We start from the raw sequence: 16,978 nt of genomic DNA, 5'->3' as shown, positions 1-16,978 counted from the left end.
TAATTAGTGGAAACAATATGTTGGTTCACGTTTATGCACGGCGAAGCGAATAAAAAGAATTGTCATTCTACAAACGAATAATGTGTCTGTAGATTTTGTACTTAACTCAAAACGCATTAATTAAATGGTAGCACATGGTCGGCTAACAAGCAGCGCATCGACCAGGTCACACCTCGGAAAGACAGCGTACAGTAGTAGACTGGAGACGCTTTAACATATATAATAATATAATACACTGTAGTTTACAACAACAGGGAGACTCCGTAGTCCGAATCAAGATGGAGAACTTTACTACTTTCAACCTTGACCACGGGAGAGCACGCCAGATCCCCTCTCTCCGGCCTTACCTTTCACAATAAAAGCCCTGGACACAGTTTAGTTTGAGGTATTGGTTGGAAACGCATATCGACAAGGAAAACGTTTTCTACACGACCACGATAATTACAGGGGCAGTCCTGCAATTTTACAAGTCAAAGTCACTTTATTAGTCACCAGAATCTGAATTACTTCATAGAGTGGTGCACAGATGACTTATTTTCCGATAAAGCATCGCACTGGTTCCCACGAGAAACAGCCAATGGGATTGTTCGATTGCATTTTGGATTGTTGCAGGAAATAGACTCTGTGGCAAACACAACTTTATAATACTTTCACGTTGTGGTCAGCAAGCAGGAAGTGAGGTAGGTGGATATGACAGCATATACAGTCATATAGAGAGTGCTACTGTGACATTACAATAATATATAAAAATGACTGATGTTTGCTATGTTTGTTTCCCTTTTAAGTAAATAAATCAAGTGAGGAAATGATGCGACAATCCACTCCTCAGCGACAAGCATGAAGACAAAATGAGCAATAAGGAAAAAAACTGAATGTAACCCACTGTCCCTTTTTATAAGTTCTGTCTATTTGAGTTTACAGAACTCAGCAGTGTTTCCAGACGAATAAAGAAGCCAAAGTCCAGCGTAGAGAGGCTGAGTGAATGTGGTCTGGACTCTGTGGAGGAGAGTCATGGTTTCAGAGACGCTGTAGAAGGACAGAATACCTGCTCTGTGATCCAGGTACACTCCTACTCTGGAGGACTGAGGACCAGAGATGGGAGTATGGACACTGTTGTTCCAAAATGTATAACTGTTTCTGTCACATGTTAGCGCCCAAGATTTGTTATTTAGTCCAAATACACATTCAGTTGAGCTCCCAATCCTGCTGATATTCTTGTATGCGACTGCCACACACACGTTATCTCCTCTCCACTCCACCTCCCAGTAACAGCGTCCAGTCAGTCTCTCTCTACTCAGGATCTGCTGCCAATAAGAAAATCTGTCTGGCTGATTAGAGTAAGACTGTTGTTGTCTCATTAATGTGGCTTTTCTGTTCCCCTCAGATAATAACAGCTGTGTGTGTGCCGTGTTTGGATCCAGTGTTACTTTACGTGAATATTTTAAGAATCCAGCTCTGGTCTTGGGTTCTGCTTGTGAGTTTGACAGTAAAACATCCACTTCAGTCACTGTCAGTAAGACGTTTGTCCACTTCTCTCTCAGAACGTCCTGTAGTTTATCTCTGACTTCTGACACAGCCGCTGTCACGTCCTCGAAGTACTGCAGAGGACGGACTTTGGTGCTCGATAACTGTGAGGATTCACTGAGATGTGAGAGCGAGGAATCATTTTGTAGAAACTGGTTGTGATCCTCTGTGTGTGAGAGCTTCTTCAGCTCATCGTGGTTCCTCTTCAGCTCAGTGATCTCCTGCTCCAGCTTCTCCTGAAGCTCTTTGACTCGACTCACTTCAGTTCTCTGCTGGGATCTGACCTGCTGCTTCACATCAGAGCTTCTTTTCTCCATGAGACGGATCAGCTCAGTGAAGATCTTCTCATTGTCCTCCACTGCTTTATCAGCAGAGAGATTGATGTTCTCCTCCTCCTGTTGAAGCAGCTTCACATCTTTCTCTCTGTCCTGGATTCTCTGCTGGATGTTCAGTCGACTCACCTCCAGCTCTCTCTGCCTCTCAGTCCTTTCTGCTGCAGCTGAGACTGTGTCGTGGTCTTTGTGTTCATCCATTAAGCAGAGATAACAGATACACTGCTGATCAGTACGACAGAAAATCTTCATCACCTCATTATGACGAGAGCAGATGTTCTCCTGGAGCTTGTTGGAGGGGTCCACCAGCTTGTGTTTCTTTAATTGAGCTACATCATAATGAGGCTGAAGGTGTTTCTCACAGTAAGAGACCAAACAGACGAGACAGGACTTGAAGGCTTTCAGTTTCCTCCCAGTGCAGACATCACAGGACACATCTTCAGGTCCAGCATAGCAGTGATCAGCAGGAGCAGCTTGGAGTCCAGTCTTCTTCAGTTGCTCCACTAAATCTGCTAACATGGTGCTTTTCACCAGGACAGGCCTCGATGTGAAGGTCTGCCTACACTGAGGGCAGCTGTGGAGTTTCTTCTCCTCCTCTTCATCCCAGTGTGTTTTAATACAGTCCATGCAGTAGCTGTGTCCACAGGGAATAGCCACCGGATCCTTCAGTAGATCCAGACAGATGGAACAAGAGAAGGTCTCTCTGTCCAGCTGAACTCCTTTCTGCGCCATTTTCTCCTCTCAGTGACAACAGCCTGTCAGCTCGTTCACTTCAACACATGTTGGTTACACCCATCTTCAAACTGTAAATCTGAAGGGGAGGGAACAAGGAAATAAAGACAGAGTGGAGCAAAGTAACAACGTCCAGGCACACTCTCTCCACTAAGGGCCTGAAAATATGATGTAAATCTGTTCGGGTGACGAAAATATCTCCGTTGTAGACTCATTAATGTTGCTTCTTTCTTCCCGTAAGATAATAACAGATGCATGTTTGTTGTGTTTGCAGTGTAATTTCATGTGACTATTTTAAGAATCCAGCTCTGGTCTTTGCTGCTGGTTGTTGCTAACATGGTGTGTTTCACCAAATCAAGCCTTGGTGTGTAGGTCTGCCTATACCGATGGCTATCAGTGGGTTTCAATACAGTTCATGCAGTAACTACGTCCACGGGGAATAGTCACCGGATCCTTCAGGAGATCCAGACAGATGGAACTGCAGAATTGTGCTCGACCCCTCTGAATTTCTGATTTCTCTGAACAGAAACAGTCTTTTTTGGTCTGATGGGCAATACATCTCTGCTCCTTCTGCTCTTGTTCACTTGCTGCAATCAAGAGGTTCATCAGCTCAACATTTCACCTTCACACCGACCTTTATACCTGCAGATCTGTGAAGTGGGGGGGGGGACTGTTTTCGTTGTGTTCGAGAGCAGGAAGAAGAGGGAACAGGCTTTTCAGCCTTTACTGCATTCCACAAAGAGAGGCAGGGTGTGCTAGCTGCCACTCACAATGTGCAGTAAGAATGGAGAGTTAGACTATTACAGCGCACATTAACTTCACAGTATATTTTTCAAATTGCCCAGCAAAGTTAATGGAGTTCCAAAGAAGAAGAAAAACGCTGCTTCATGTTTGGAAATTATAATTATTCAGTTTTGTAATCTTGTTTTACGTCCCAATTCCCAAACCAAATAACTTTCAATCAAATGACAAACTGCTAAGATCCAAATAAACATCTGAACAACGAGCTGTAGTGAAAGTAAAGGACATGTAATGCTTCCTCCACCTCTTCTACATCATGTTCTGTGTTTACCTCAACAAGTCTGATTACTGCAGAATTAGCTACATTAATATTTATAGTAGCAAAAGAATATTTAGCAATTACAAATGCCAGGAAACTCAGTTTACTATAATACATAAATTACAAACTACCGCATATCTTAAGGCCGTTACAAACCAGAGGCATTTTTTTTAAACTGTTGATTTTGTCATGAATAGTTTCAGAGATCACGCAAATATTACGCAGAGAAAAAGAGACTTTCTTTTTTTTTATTCGGTACATTTTTCGGATTTTTTGCTCCACGAGTACGAGTCATAATAACCAATCAGTGGTCTGATCCAAGACACCAGGCGGCGCCTTTAAAGCAAATCCTACAAGTGCCACAGCTGCTCTCCACCGACTGCAAAACCCAATGCATGATGGGAAACGCCTGGCTGTCTCCAGATCTAAGAGCTGATTGGCTCTGAGTTTTAACAACAAACAACCACGTTTTGTAGAAAATCTTATTTTTCTGTGTATTTGTAATAATTAACACGAGATTGAAGGATATTAGTCTCATGTGGTTTAATCAAAAATCATATCTTGTTTGGTTGGTATTGATGTAGTTTATTTATATAAAACATCAAAACGAGCAGACGAAAAAAGAACTAAGGATAGAATACAAAGCTAGCTACACACATGTGTATATATAAATGTTATGTTATATATACTATTGATATATATACAGTAATATTACAAGCAAATATGAGTTTATCCTAACGTGGTCTAAACACTACAAGTAGCCTACAGTTTGGATCTAACAGGATGTAACTGTTTCTGTGACTTCCTGTTTGATATTTGAAGACAGTCGGAGCTCGTTATCATGTTTCACATGTCCATGAGTTGTTAGCAGCTCCATCAGAGACATTGACCCTCTAAACTTCTCAGACGGTCGAATTCAAATAACTGATTGAAGCTAAAACGATCCAATGTTTCATTAAAAACAGCAAAGATTATGTAACAATGTGAAGCAGAACTTTTCTCTGATCATATCATGAACACTCAGATTTATCTTGTGACCCTTTGGAGGACTAAACATATGTTTTTAACTAAAACTGTAGACAAAGTGTGTAGAGGTGCTTGAACCTGCTCATCAGCATGAAGGCGCCCTCTAGTGTTGAGCTTCAGTTCTCACATCTCACCTGTTAACCTGCTGTGATGTTCACTGCAGGAAGACATGTAACAACGTCACTGAGTCTTTGTCAGCTTCAAACAACATCAGTAAAGACACATTTAAATGTGACATCACACTGTCAGTTTGTTCACAGGAGTCACATCCAGTAACACTGATGCTGCATTCAGGGCACGTGGGAAAGATGGTCGAGAAGAGCTTCCACTTTACAAACAGTATTCACATCAGCTCTCAGGTTGTAAATAGTATTTATGAATGTGAGGTTTGAGGCTGTGGGTTAAAGTTTCTCTGACATCTTGAATTCTGACTAAACAACATTGTAAAAATTGTAAAGAATCAACGACACGACATCTGTTGTCTTATGTGTTTTAGGAATAAAGAAATATGCCAATTTTAACATATTTAAGTCTGTGTGATTAATACTCTTCATTGATTTAGTGCACAAACTAAATGTTGGTTGTAAAAATCAACAAGTGATATCAAACTCTGCTCATTTCTCTGTGACAAAGATGTTTTAGTGAGGAAAGTTTAAAGGACAGAGACTGACTGACTAATGCTCTTCTGCTCTAAACATGAACTCTGTACTTTGTGGTGTTTCAGGAGGAAAACTGACTCAGTTATTCTCTCTTATTAGTTTCATATTTTCTCCATCAGCTTTGTATGAAACCCTGGAATGAAGACAAGAAGAAAATACTTTGTTCATGTTTGTTTATTCATCATGAAAACATTCAGTTTGTTCACACATCCCATCAGTAAAGTCTGTTAAATGACTCTTGATCAATTATAGATTTATTTACAAATGCACACAAAGAACAAAATATCTCAGATAAATGAAGCTCTGGTGTTTTCTCTCTTAAGATCCATGCAGTGGAAGAGAAACAACAAAATAAAAGCATCAATACAAATATTCTAACATTTAGAGCTCAGAGAAGTTTAAATGTTCACTCAGAGAAATGTCAGTTCAGGTAAACAAACATCATCATGAGCAGTGATAGCCTCCATGGCTAAACAGACACAGGAAGGAGCTCCACCTCAAGAAACTCAAACATTTACACAACAACTAATGACAAGATGTCAAAGTACCACCCATAATGTTTGACTGACAGCTGATCTCTGTGCAGTGAAGAAACCCACAACAATCAGCTGTCATCAACAAACATGGAGACAAAATGAGTTCAAACACAGAGTTTAACCCTTAAAAGGACTTCTGTCTACTTCAGTTTACACAACTCAGCAGTGTGTCCCCAGTTGAAATAAAGAAGCCAAAGTCCAGCATAGAGAGGCTGAGTGAATGTGGTCTGGACTCTGTGGAGGAGAGTCATGGTTTCAGAGACGCTGTAGAAGGACAGAATACCTGCTCTGTGATCCAGGTACACTCCTACTCTGGAGGACTGAGGACCAGAGACGGGAGTTTTGATACTGTTGTACCGAAAAAAATACCTGTTTTTCTCACATCTTAATGTCCAAGATTTGTCATTCAATCCAAATCCACTTTCACTCCAGTCCCCCTTTCTGCTGATATTCTTGTATGTGACTGCTACATGAACTCCTCCTCTCCACTCCACCTCCCAGTAACAACGTCCAGTCAGACTCTCTCTACTCAGGACCTGCACACATCCAGTGAATCTGTCTGGGTGACTAGAATAAGACTGATGTTGTATCATAAATGTTGCTTTTCTATTCCCATCAGATAATAACAGACATGTGTGTGCTGTGTTTGGATCCAGTGTGATTTCACGTGAATACTTTAAGAACTCAGCTCTGGTCTTGGGCTCTGGTTGTGGCAGTAAAACATCCACTTCAGTCACCGTCAGTGAGTCTTTTGTCCATTTCTCTCTCAGAACGTCCTGTAGTTTATCTCTGACTGCTGACACAGCCTCTGTCACGTCCTCAAAGTAGCTCAGAGGACGGATCTTGATGCTGGATGAGTCTGTAGACTCACTGAGTGGTGACAGTGAGGGGTAGTTGTGTAGAATCTGGTTGTGATCCTCTGTGTGTGAGAGCTTCTGCAGCTCATCCTCGTTCCTCTTCAGCTCAGAGATCTCCTGCTCCAGCTTCTCCTGAAGCTCTTTGACTCGACTCACTTCAGTTCTCTGCTGGGATCTGACCTGCTGCTTCACATCAGAGCTTCTTTTCTCCATGAGACGGATCAGCTCTGCTTTATCAGCAGAGCGATTGATTTTCTTCTCCTCCTGTTGAAGCAGCTTCACGTCTTTCTCTCTGTCCTGGATTCTCTGCTGGATGTTTAGTCGACTCACCTCCAGCTCTCTCTGCCTCTCAGTCCTTTCTGCTGCAGCTGAGACTGTGTCGTGGCCTTTATGTTCCTCCACAGAGCAGAGATAACAGATACACTGCTGATCAGTACGACAGAACATCTTCATCACCTCATCATGATTAGAGCAGATGTTCTCCTGGAGCTTGTTGGAGGGGTCCACCAGTTTGTGCTTTTCAAAGGCAGGAGATTTAAAATGAGGCTGAAGGTGTTGCTCACAGTAAGAGACCAGACAGACGAGACAGGACTTGAAGGCTTTCCGTTTCCTCCCAGTGCAGACATCACAGGACACATCTTCAGGTCCAGCATAGCAGTGATCAGCAGGAGCAGCTTGGAGTCCAGTCTTCTTCAGTTGCTCCACTAAATCTGCTAACATGGTGTTTTTCACCAGGACAGGCCTCGATGTGAAGGTCTGCCTACACTGAGGGCAGCTGTGGGGTTTCTTCTCCTCCTCTTCATCCCAGTGTGTTTTAATACAGTTCATGCAGTAGCTGTGTCCACAGGGAATAGTCACCGGATCCTTCAGTAGATCCAGACAGATGGAACAAGAGAAGGTCTCCTGGTCCAGCTGAACTCCTTTCTGCTCCATTTCAAAGTGTAGATCTGAAGGGGAGGGAACAAGGAAACACATGAACAGAGTGGAGCTGGCTGTGTGTGAGAGCAGGAGGAGGAGGGAGGGGTTACCAAGCGTTGCTTCACTCCAGGAAGAGGAGCAGCACTTTGTCTCCTCCTTTAAAATGGAGCCTCGGTTAAAAGCTGCTCCCCGTCTGGAAACACTGACGTTTCTACTTCCTCAGTACTTCTTGGCTCCTCAGCTCATTTTCTCACATATTTAATGATCTACTTTGAAGCGTTCATGATAAAACATGGAAACAGAACACCACTCTGAACCTGAGCTGCATTTCAAGCTGCAGATGGATTTAAACTAAAATCATCAAACAAGTTATTTACTAGTAGAAATACTACAGAGTTATACTGCGTTACGTCACCATCTTTACAAACCAATCAATCGATTCATGGAGAAAATAATGAGCAGATTAATCCATAATGACAAGAATCATTAGTTAATAGTTCAAAATGAGCTCCAGCTCAACCAACTACACAGTGAAATCCTGCTTTTACATGAATGCACGAGGACTAATACTCTAATGATAGAATATATAATAGTACAACAGACACAGTCTGAATACTTTAACTACAGTTTACTGAAGGAACATTTTACTGTAACAGAGTATTTCTACTGTAGAGTATTAGTACTTTTACTGTTAAAAACAAACTCACATCAAAGTTCACTGAAGCAGCATTTCAGTGGATTGTAACTCAGACAAGAAGTCCAACGTCCAGTCGAGATCTGTGCTTCAGGTTTTACTGTGGAGATCAAAGAGAACAACGTTCCTCGTTCAGTCTCTCTCGTGTTCTGATAAAAAACATGTCTCTTCCTGTTGCATCATGGGACACTGACACACCTTCATCCTTTAACCCTCCACATGAAGAAGAACCTGCTGCTCAGTGCCCCGAGTGTCAACAACAAGAACTACACAAACAACAAGTCAATCATCAAACTGAGGAAATATCTACGACGTTACTTTTACTGTTACAGTATTTTCACAGTGTGGCTAAGTACTTTTCCTTTAAAAGAGTATTTCAGTGTGGTATTAGTACACTTACTGTATCAAAGTCATTTCTAAGTGTGGTATTAGTACTTTTAATGTAACAGAGTATGTTTACCATAACAGAATATTTTAACTGGGTGGTATTAGTAATATTACATTTTCACAGTGTATTTATTGGAACAGATTATTTTCAGTGTCTATAAAATATTTGTTTAGTGTCAAAAATGGTCAGAGTAGTAATGGTAGTATAGGTGTCACACAAATGTCATACTGCAGTATTGTATGTAAAGAAAATATGTCATTAAAAATGTCATCGTACAGTTTGTCATAAACATGTCAGAAAACGAGTTGATAAAGATGCAGCAGGATAAATTCAGTGTTTTATATAAAAAGAAAGAAGCTTACAATGAATGTTGGTCCAACCGACAGGTATCAGCAGAGAGACGGGTAGCAGAGAGACAGGTAGCAGAGAGACAGGTGACAGGTAGCAGAGAGACAGGTAGCAGAGAGACAGGTAGCAGAGAGACAGGTAGCAGAGAGACAGGTGACAGGTAGCAGAGAGACAGGTAGCAGAGAGACAGGTAGCAGAGAGACAGGTAGCAGAGAGACAGGTAACAGGTAGCAGACAGACAGGTAGTAGAGAGACAGGTAGCAGGTAGCAGACAGACAGGTAGCAGAGAGACAGGTAACAGGTAGCAGACAGACAGGTAGTAGAGAGACAGGTAGCAGGTAGCAGACAGCACACAGGCAGATAATTGGTAGCAGACAGACAGGTAACCACAGTGAAACATAAGGAACTGGAGAGGAACAGAGACAGAGGACTGGTAGAATAGAGCTGGATGATCGGGTGATGCAGGTGAGGAGGCAGAGCAGGTGAGTGAAGTGGAAACAGGTGTGTGGATGGAGGGGGGGGGGGCAGCGGGGGAAGGAGGAGAGGTCCGAGGACATCTGGTGGACGGATGTAAAAGGGTTTGATTTGGGGAACTAGATATGTGTCTGGAGAGGGACAGAGAGACAAAGTGAGACACCCTGAACATGTAAAGTGAGCCGGCGGACGTTGAAGGGGTTCATGCAGCATCATGTACAGAGCAGAGATGTGAAGCAGGACTATCTGGATACACGTGATGATCTTTATACGTCTTCTGTTTGCTAACAAACAGGAAGCACTCTTTAGCCTTCAGCTCTCATCACATCAGGAAAGGACTGAAGTTTGATCGATCGGCGTCGACACAATTCTTCACACAAAAGCATCGATGTGAGGAGAAGCTTCCGTCACACAAACACACCGCGGTCAAGGTTAACTTCAGCAGCTGCTAGAATAAAGTCAAGTTAGTAGAAAACACAGTAGAACAGAGTGAAAGCATTTCAAACACAGGAGATTAGTTGGGGAATTAATTTAGACTTACATACGTTTGACACCACCGTGTGACACAATAAGAGAGTTTCTAATCAGCTTCAACACATGCAGACAAAGTGAGTAGAGGTGCTTGAACCTGCTCATCAGCATGAAGGCGCCCTCTAGTGTTGAGCTTCAGTTCTCACATCTCACCTGTTAACCTGCTGTGATGTTCACTGCAGGAAGACATGTAACAACGTCACTGAGTCTTTGTCAGCTTCAAACTACATCAGTAAAGACACATTTAAATGTGACATCACACTGTGTCAGTTTGTTCACAGGAGTCACATCCTGTAACACTGATGCTGCATTCAGGGCACGTGGGAAAGATGGTAGAGAAGAGCTTCTACTCTACAAACAGTATTCACATCAGCTCTCAGGTTGTAAATAGTATTTATGAATGTGAGGTTTGAGGCTGTGGGTTAAAGTTTCTCTGACATTTTGAATTCTGATTCAACAACTTTGTAATAATTGTAAAGAATCAACGACACGACATCTGTTGTCTTATGTGTTTTAGGAATAAAGAAATATGCCAATTTTAACATGTTTAAGTCTGTGTGATTAATACTCTTCACTGACTTAGTGCACAAACTAAATGTTGGTTGTAAAAATCAACAAGTGATATCAAACTCTGCTCATTTCTCTGTGACAAAGATGTTTAAGTGAGGAAAGTTTAAAGGACAGAGACTGACTGACTAATGCTCTTCTGCTCTAAACATGAACTCTGTACTTTGTGGTGTTTCAGGAGGAAAACTGACTCAGTTATTCTCTCATATTAGTTTCATATTTTCTCCATCAGCTTTGTATGAAACCCTGGAATGAAGACAAGAAGAAAATACTTTGTTCATGTTTGTTTATTCATCATGAAAACATTCAGTTTGTTCACACATCCCATCAGTAAAGTCTGTTAAATGACTCTTGATCAATTATAGATTGAGAACAAAATATCTCGGATAAATGAAGCTCTGGTGTTTTCTCTCTTAAGATCCATGCAGTGGAAGAGAAACAACAAAATAAAAGCATCAATAAAAATATTCAAACATTTAGAGCTCAGAGAAGTTTAAATGTTCACGCAGAGAAATGTCAGTTCAGGTAAACAAACATCATCATGAGCAGTGATAGCCTCCATGGCTAAACAGACACAGGAAGGAGCTCCACCTCAAGAAACTCAAACATTTACACAACAACTAATGACAAGATGTCAAAGTACCACCCATAATGTTTGACTGACAACAAACATGGAGACACAACGAGTTAAAGGAATTCTGTCTACTTCAGTTTACACAACTCAGCAGTGGTTCTAGAACTAAAAGGCAACAGTCCAGCATAGAGAGGCTGAGTGAATGTGGTCTGGACTCTGTGGAGGAGAGTCATGGTTTCAGAGACGCTGTAGAAGGACAGAATACCTGCTCTGTGATCCAGGTACACTCCTACTCTGGAGGACTGAGGACCAGAGATGGGAGATCGGACATTGTTGTACCAAAATGTATAACTGTTATTGTCACATCTTAATACCCAAGATTTGTCATTCAATCCAAATCCACTTTCACTCCAGTCCCCCTTTCTGCTGATATTCTTGAATGTGACTGCCACCTCAACTCCTGCTCCTCTCCACTCCACCTCCCAGTAACAACGTCCAGTCAGACTCTCTCTACTCAGGACCTGCTGACATCCAGTGAATCTGTCTGGGTGACTAGAATAAAACTGATGTTGTTTCATAAAAGTTGCTTTTCTGTTCTCATCAGATAACAACACCTGTCTGTGTGCTGTGTTTGGATCCAGCGTGATTTCACGTGAATACTTTAAGAACTCAGCTCTGGTCTTGGGCTCTGGTTGTGGCAGTAAAACATCCACTTCAGTCACCATCAGTGAGACGTTTGTCCATTTGTCTCTCAGAACGTCCTGTAGTTTATCTCTGACTGCTGACACAGCCTCTGTCACGTCCTCAAAGTAGCTCAGAGGACTGATCTTGATGCTGGATGAGTCTGTAGACTCTCTGAGTGGTGACAGTGAGGGGTAGTTGTGTAGAAACTGGTTGTGATCCTCTGTTTGTGAGAGCTTCTTCAGCTCAGCGTCGTTCCTCTTCAGCTCAGTGATCTCCTGCTCCAGCTTCTCCTGAAGCTCTTTGACTCGACTCACTTCAGTTCTCTGCTGGGATCTGACCTGCTGCTTCACATCAGAGCTTCTTTTCTCCATGAGACGGATCAGCTCAGTGAAGATCTTCTCATTGTCCTCCACTGCTTTATCAGCAGAGAGATTGATGTTCTCCTCCTCCTGTTGAAGCAGCTTCACGTCTTTCTCTCTGTTCTGGATTCTCTGCTGGATGTTTAGTCGACTCACCTCCAGCTCTCTCTGCCTCTCAGTCCTTTCTGCTGCAGCTGAGACTGTGTCGTGGCCTTTGTGTTCCTCCACAGAGCAGAGGTAACAGATACACTGCTGATCAGTACGACAGAACATCTTCATCACCTCACCATGACAAGGGCAGATGTTCTCCTGGAGCTTGTTGGAGGGGTCCACCAGCTTGTGTTTTCTTAACTGAGCTACATCATAATGAGGTTGAAGGTGTTGCTCACAGTAAGAGACCAGACAGACGAGACAGGACTTGAAGGCTTTCAGTTTCCTCCCAGTGCAGACATCACAGGACACATCTTCAGGTCCAGCATAGCAGTGATCAGCAGGAGCAGCTTGGAGTCCAGTCTTCTTCAGTTGCTCCACTAAATCTGCTAACATGGTGTTTTTCAGCAGGACAGGCCTCGGTGTGAAGGTCTGCCTGCATTGAGGGCAGCTGTGGGGTTTCTTCTCATCCCAGTGTGTTTTAATACAGTTCATGCAGTAGCTGTGTCCACAGGGAATAGTCACCGGATCCTTCAGTAGATCCAGACAGATGCAGCAAGAGAAGGTCTCCTGGTCCAGCTGAAATCCTTGCTGAGCCATTTTCTCCTCGTGGCAGATACTTTGTGAGTTCCTCTGATTATAAAACAAACATCTGAGTTTACATCAAAAATCTCTTCTTTGTTTCTGTTCATCTGCTGATCTTCACTGAATGAGGTTCCTGCTCCAAACAAGGCGACATGTGCACAGAGTTGAGCTGGCTGTGTTTTACAGCTAGAAAAAGAGGGAGGAGCTATCAAGGTTTGATATGATTGGACAGCAGCAAAGCCGGGGGTGGGGGGCGGATTCCCTATGATAGTAATGAAGTTACACCATTGGTCGGTAGAGTTGGAGCTCCCCCATTGGCCGTTGTTACGGCTGGTATTGCTTTTTGTCTCCACGATCAGTCAGCTGATCAAACACGGTTGTTTGTTTTGAGGACAGATTTCAGCTTTTCCTTTATTTAATGCTGTAGCTCCTCAAAACCAACTCGAGGCTGTTGGCAGCATGTTCGTGATCATTATGGTCTGGTCTGCTTAACAAAGTATCATTAAGTACACAATAACACATTTCAGATGAGCAGTGCCACCGCTGACTGTCCCTTTAACATTTTAAACACATTGACCAACCACACGAGGTTTCAACCCAGTAAAGATACTAAATCAATATTAGGTAGAATATACAATATATGTCCTTCAAGGCAAACATTTAAAGATTATTCAAAATATTGAAAATGTAAATAATAAAAATGATAAGATCATTGAAATAATCCTCAGAAAATAAAACAAATAAATAAATACAAATATGTAACCAGTGCTTTTATCTCAAAAACAGCAAACATTGCCGCTGATGAAAAGGGATTCTTAATATTGAGTAGAAGAAAAATATTTCATACAAAAGATTAAATAAGGGCTGTATAGGCAGCTACCACGAGAATGAGTTTACAATATATTTTATATGAATTCTACTATTTGAATTCGATTGATTCTGATACTTTCTTGTCCGTATGAAGTTGATTTGCTTTTCACACAAAATCAGAAAATGGAGACCTATACAATCCAACACAATTTGTATACAAACTCAATAATGTATAAATAATTGTTTTAAATATACACAAATATTTAAATACAAACCTTGGTTCACAGTTAAGCTCAGACAGCTGAGGTTGAACACAGAAGAATCATTCAGGAGGACAAGGACAGGTTTAAATAATCAAAGTACAGGTTCAGCGAGACGGTGAGAGAAACCAAACGACTGTACTCTGAGAACCTCCAACAGCAGTTCTCAGTGAACGACTCTGCTTCTGTCTGAAAAGGTCTCTGATTGATCACCAGCTGCAAACCTAAAGCTCCTCACTCCACTAACGACTTGCACATGTCCAATGACCTGAATGAATCCTACTGTGTTTGTGAAAGACAAAGGGACAGTCCTGACAACAACGAGGACTCTCTCCATCCTGGAGAGGGACGTTAACAGGCTGTTCAAGAGAAGCCACTGTAGACTACCTGCTCAGCAGCAAACAGATGCTAATGCAGAAGGACAAGAATCAACCAGATCAGCTGATTCTGCAGTTTGTTGTAGATTGATATCAAGTGATGAACCTCTAGTATCGATATACTTTACTTTTCTCTTATTTATTAATTGGATTCTTTTGTCGATATTAAAATATCACCTTGAAATTTAATCTCTAATCGTTCTGTAGGTTAAAACATTAGAATGAGTCCAAAGACTTCTGTGAAACATGGTGATTTTATTTGAAATAAAGGAGGCCAAACTAAAGTAGAACCTCCAGTCAGTGAGTATCAGAAGTCAAACAACCACCAATAAAGGAATTCATTCATTTAACATTGTGAAATCCTACAATGTCTCTAAAGATAACGATGTGGTTTATTATCGAAGCAAACTTGTCCAGGTCTCAAATAGTACAAAAACTTTGTAGGAAGTATTTTATTCTTCAGCATCATGTAAGTCTGGATGTCAAGAATAAACTGAATTTACATGGAATATTAAATATAGCTGGTAAGATTACAGTGAAGCACCAGATGAGACAGAGTAAGAAATATTAATTTAATATATGAACAAAGACTCACAGTTTGAGCTTTTACTCTCAGTGAGACGTTGTAGACTTATTAGAGCCACCACACATGTGTACAGCAAGTCTGTTTTTGACTAATGTAATTAAAATGTGAATACAAAGTTGACTCAGGATTCCACAAACATTTTCTCCTGCATTTTATAAGAATGTTATCGTTTTTCTTTGTGTCGATACTCTTTTCCTGCTGTTTGTGTTCATCGATGGTCCTTCAATGATCTGAATGATACTTAGTGAAGCTAAAGACGATCGAGCCCAACGGCATAGAAACACGTTTTTTCTGTTTGTGTAAAAGTTCTCTTGATCTGCACAAGTTGTCCCACATCAGTCGACCTTCAATTGCACGTGTTTGTTCTTTATCTTTAATTTTGTCAACAATTTAAACCGTTTCACAATTATTTGAGCAAACATCTTATAGTCTGTATTCATAATAGTTGGACGTCTGTAGTTATCGAAGTCCGATTCATCACCTTGAAATGTGATTCCTGATATTATTTAGAAGTCAATGACAAAAATACTTTTCACAAAAGATTAAATCAGGGCTGTATAGGTAGCTACCACTGAGGACACTGAGGACATTCCCTCGATATTGTTGTGGAAGATTAAATAAAACTTGAGTAGGAGTTTAAAATACATTTTATATGAATTCTACTATTTGAGTTTTTGAAGGTTGATTCTGATCTTTCTTCTCCGTATAAAGTGGATTTTGTTTTTGACAGAGAATCTGAAAATGGAGACCTATACAATCCAACACAAGTTGTATATAAACCAAATAATGTATAAATATTTGTTTTTAAATTAACAAATAATTAAATACAAACCTTAGTTCACAGTTAAGCTCAGAGAGCTGAGGTTGAACACAGAAGAATCATTCAGGAGGACAAGGACAGGTTTAAATAATCAAAGTACAGGTTCAGCGAGACGGTGAGAGAAACCAAACGACTGTACTCTGAGAACCTCCAACAGCAGCTCTCAGTGAACGACTCTGCTTCTGTCTGAAAAGGTCTCTGATTGATCACCAGCTGCAAACCTAAAGCTCCTCACTCCACTAACGACTTGCACATGTCCAATGACCTGAATGAATCCTACTGTGTTTGTGAAAGACAAAGGGACAGTCCTGACAACAACGAGGACTCTCTCCATCCTGGAGAGGGACGTTAACAGGCTGTTCAAGAGAAGCCACTGTAGACTACCTGCTCAGCAGCAAACAGATGCTAATGCAGAAGGACAAGAATCAACCAGATTAGCTGATTCTGCAGTTTGTTGTTGATTGATATCAAGTGATGAACCTCTAGTATCGATATACTTTACTTTTCTTCTCATTAATTGGATTCTTTTGTCGATATTAAAATATCACCTTGAAATAAAATCTCTAAACGTTCTGTCGGTTAAAACATTAGAATGAGTCCAAAGACTTCTGTAAAACATGGATGATTTTAGTTGAAATAAAGGAGGCCAAACTAAAGTAGAACCTCCAGTCAGTGAGTATCAGAAGACGCTGCATTCAGGTCACATGGGAAAGATGGTAGAGAAGAGCTTCTACTCTACAAACAGTATTCACATCAGCTCTCAGGTTGTAAATAGTATTTATGAATGTGAGGTTTGAGGCTGTGGGTTAAAGTTTCTCTGACTTCTTGAATTCTGACTAAACAACATTGTAATAATTGTAAAGAATCAACGACACAATATCTGTTGTCTTATGTGTGTCAGGACTCAACAAATATGCCAATTTTAACATTTTTAAGTCTGTGTGATTAATCCTCTAAACATGAACTCTGTACTTTGTGGTGTTTCAGGAGGAAAACTGACTCAGTTATTCTCTCTTATTAGTTTCATATTTTCTCCATCAGCTTTGTATGAAACCCTGGAATGAAGACAAGAAGAAAATACTTTGTTCATGTTTGTTTATTCATCATGAAAACATTCAGTTTGTTCA

The 16,978-nt window shown here is 41.1% G+C and overlaps 2 protein-coding genes across 2 annotated transcripts; both read right to left on the bottom strand.

The window, feature by feature from the left end:
• Window positions 1–670: 670 nt before the first annotated feature.
• On the bottom strand, window positions 671–2,595 carry LOC306706145 (tripartite motif-containing protein 16-like). The gene has a single exon (XM_079173069.1). The coding sequence runs from the start codon at window positions 2,586–2,588 to the stop codon at window positions 906–908; it is 1,683 nt and encodes a 560-aa protein (XP_079029195.1). The 5' UTR covers window positions 2,589–2,595; the 3' UTR covers window positions 671–905.
• Window positions 2,596–5,501: 2,906 nt separating this feature from the next.
• On the bottom strand, window positions 5,502–13,013 carry LOC306706001 (uncharacterized protein; the record flags this gene model as incomplete). The annotated part of the gene is made up of 2 exons (XM_079172915.1): window positions 5,502–7,673; window positions 11,363–13,013. The coding sequence occupies 2 exons, from the start codon at window positions 13,011–13,013 to the stop codon at window positions 6,010–6,012; spliced, it is 3,315 nt and encodes a 1,104-aa protein (XP_079029041.1). The 3' UTR covers window positions 5,502–6,009.
• Window positions 13,014–16,978: the final 3,965 nt, after the last annotated feature.

The sequence above is a fragment of the Pholis gunnellus genome, assembly GCF_910591455.1.
Source record: "Pholis gunnellus genome assembly, chromosome: 14".
In the NCBI taxonomy this organism is placed as follows: Eukaryota; Metazoa; Chordata; class Actinopteri; order Perciformes; family Pholidae; genus Pholis; species Pholis gunnellus.
The sequence above is the reverse complement of the archived record's forward strand: the minus strand, read 5'-3'. Positions and strand labels throughout refer to the sequence as shown.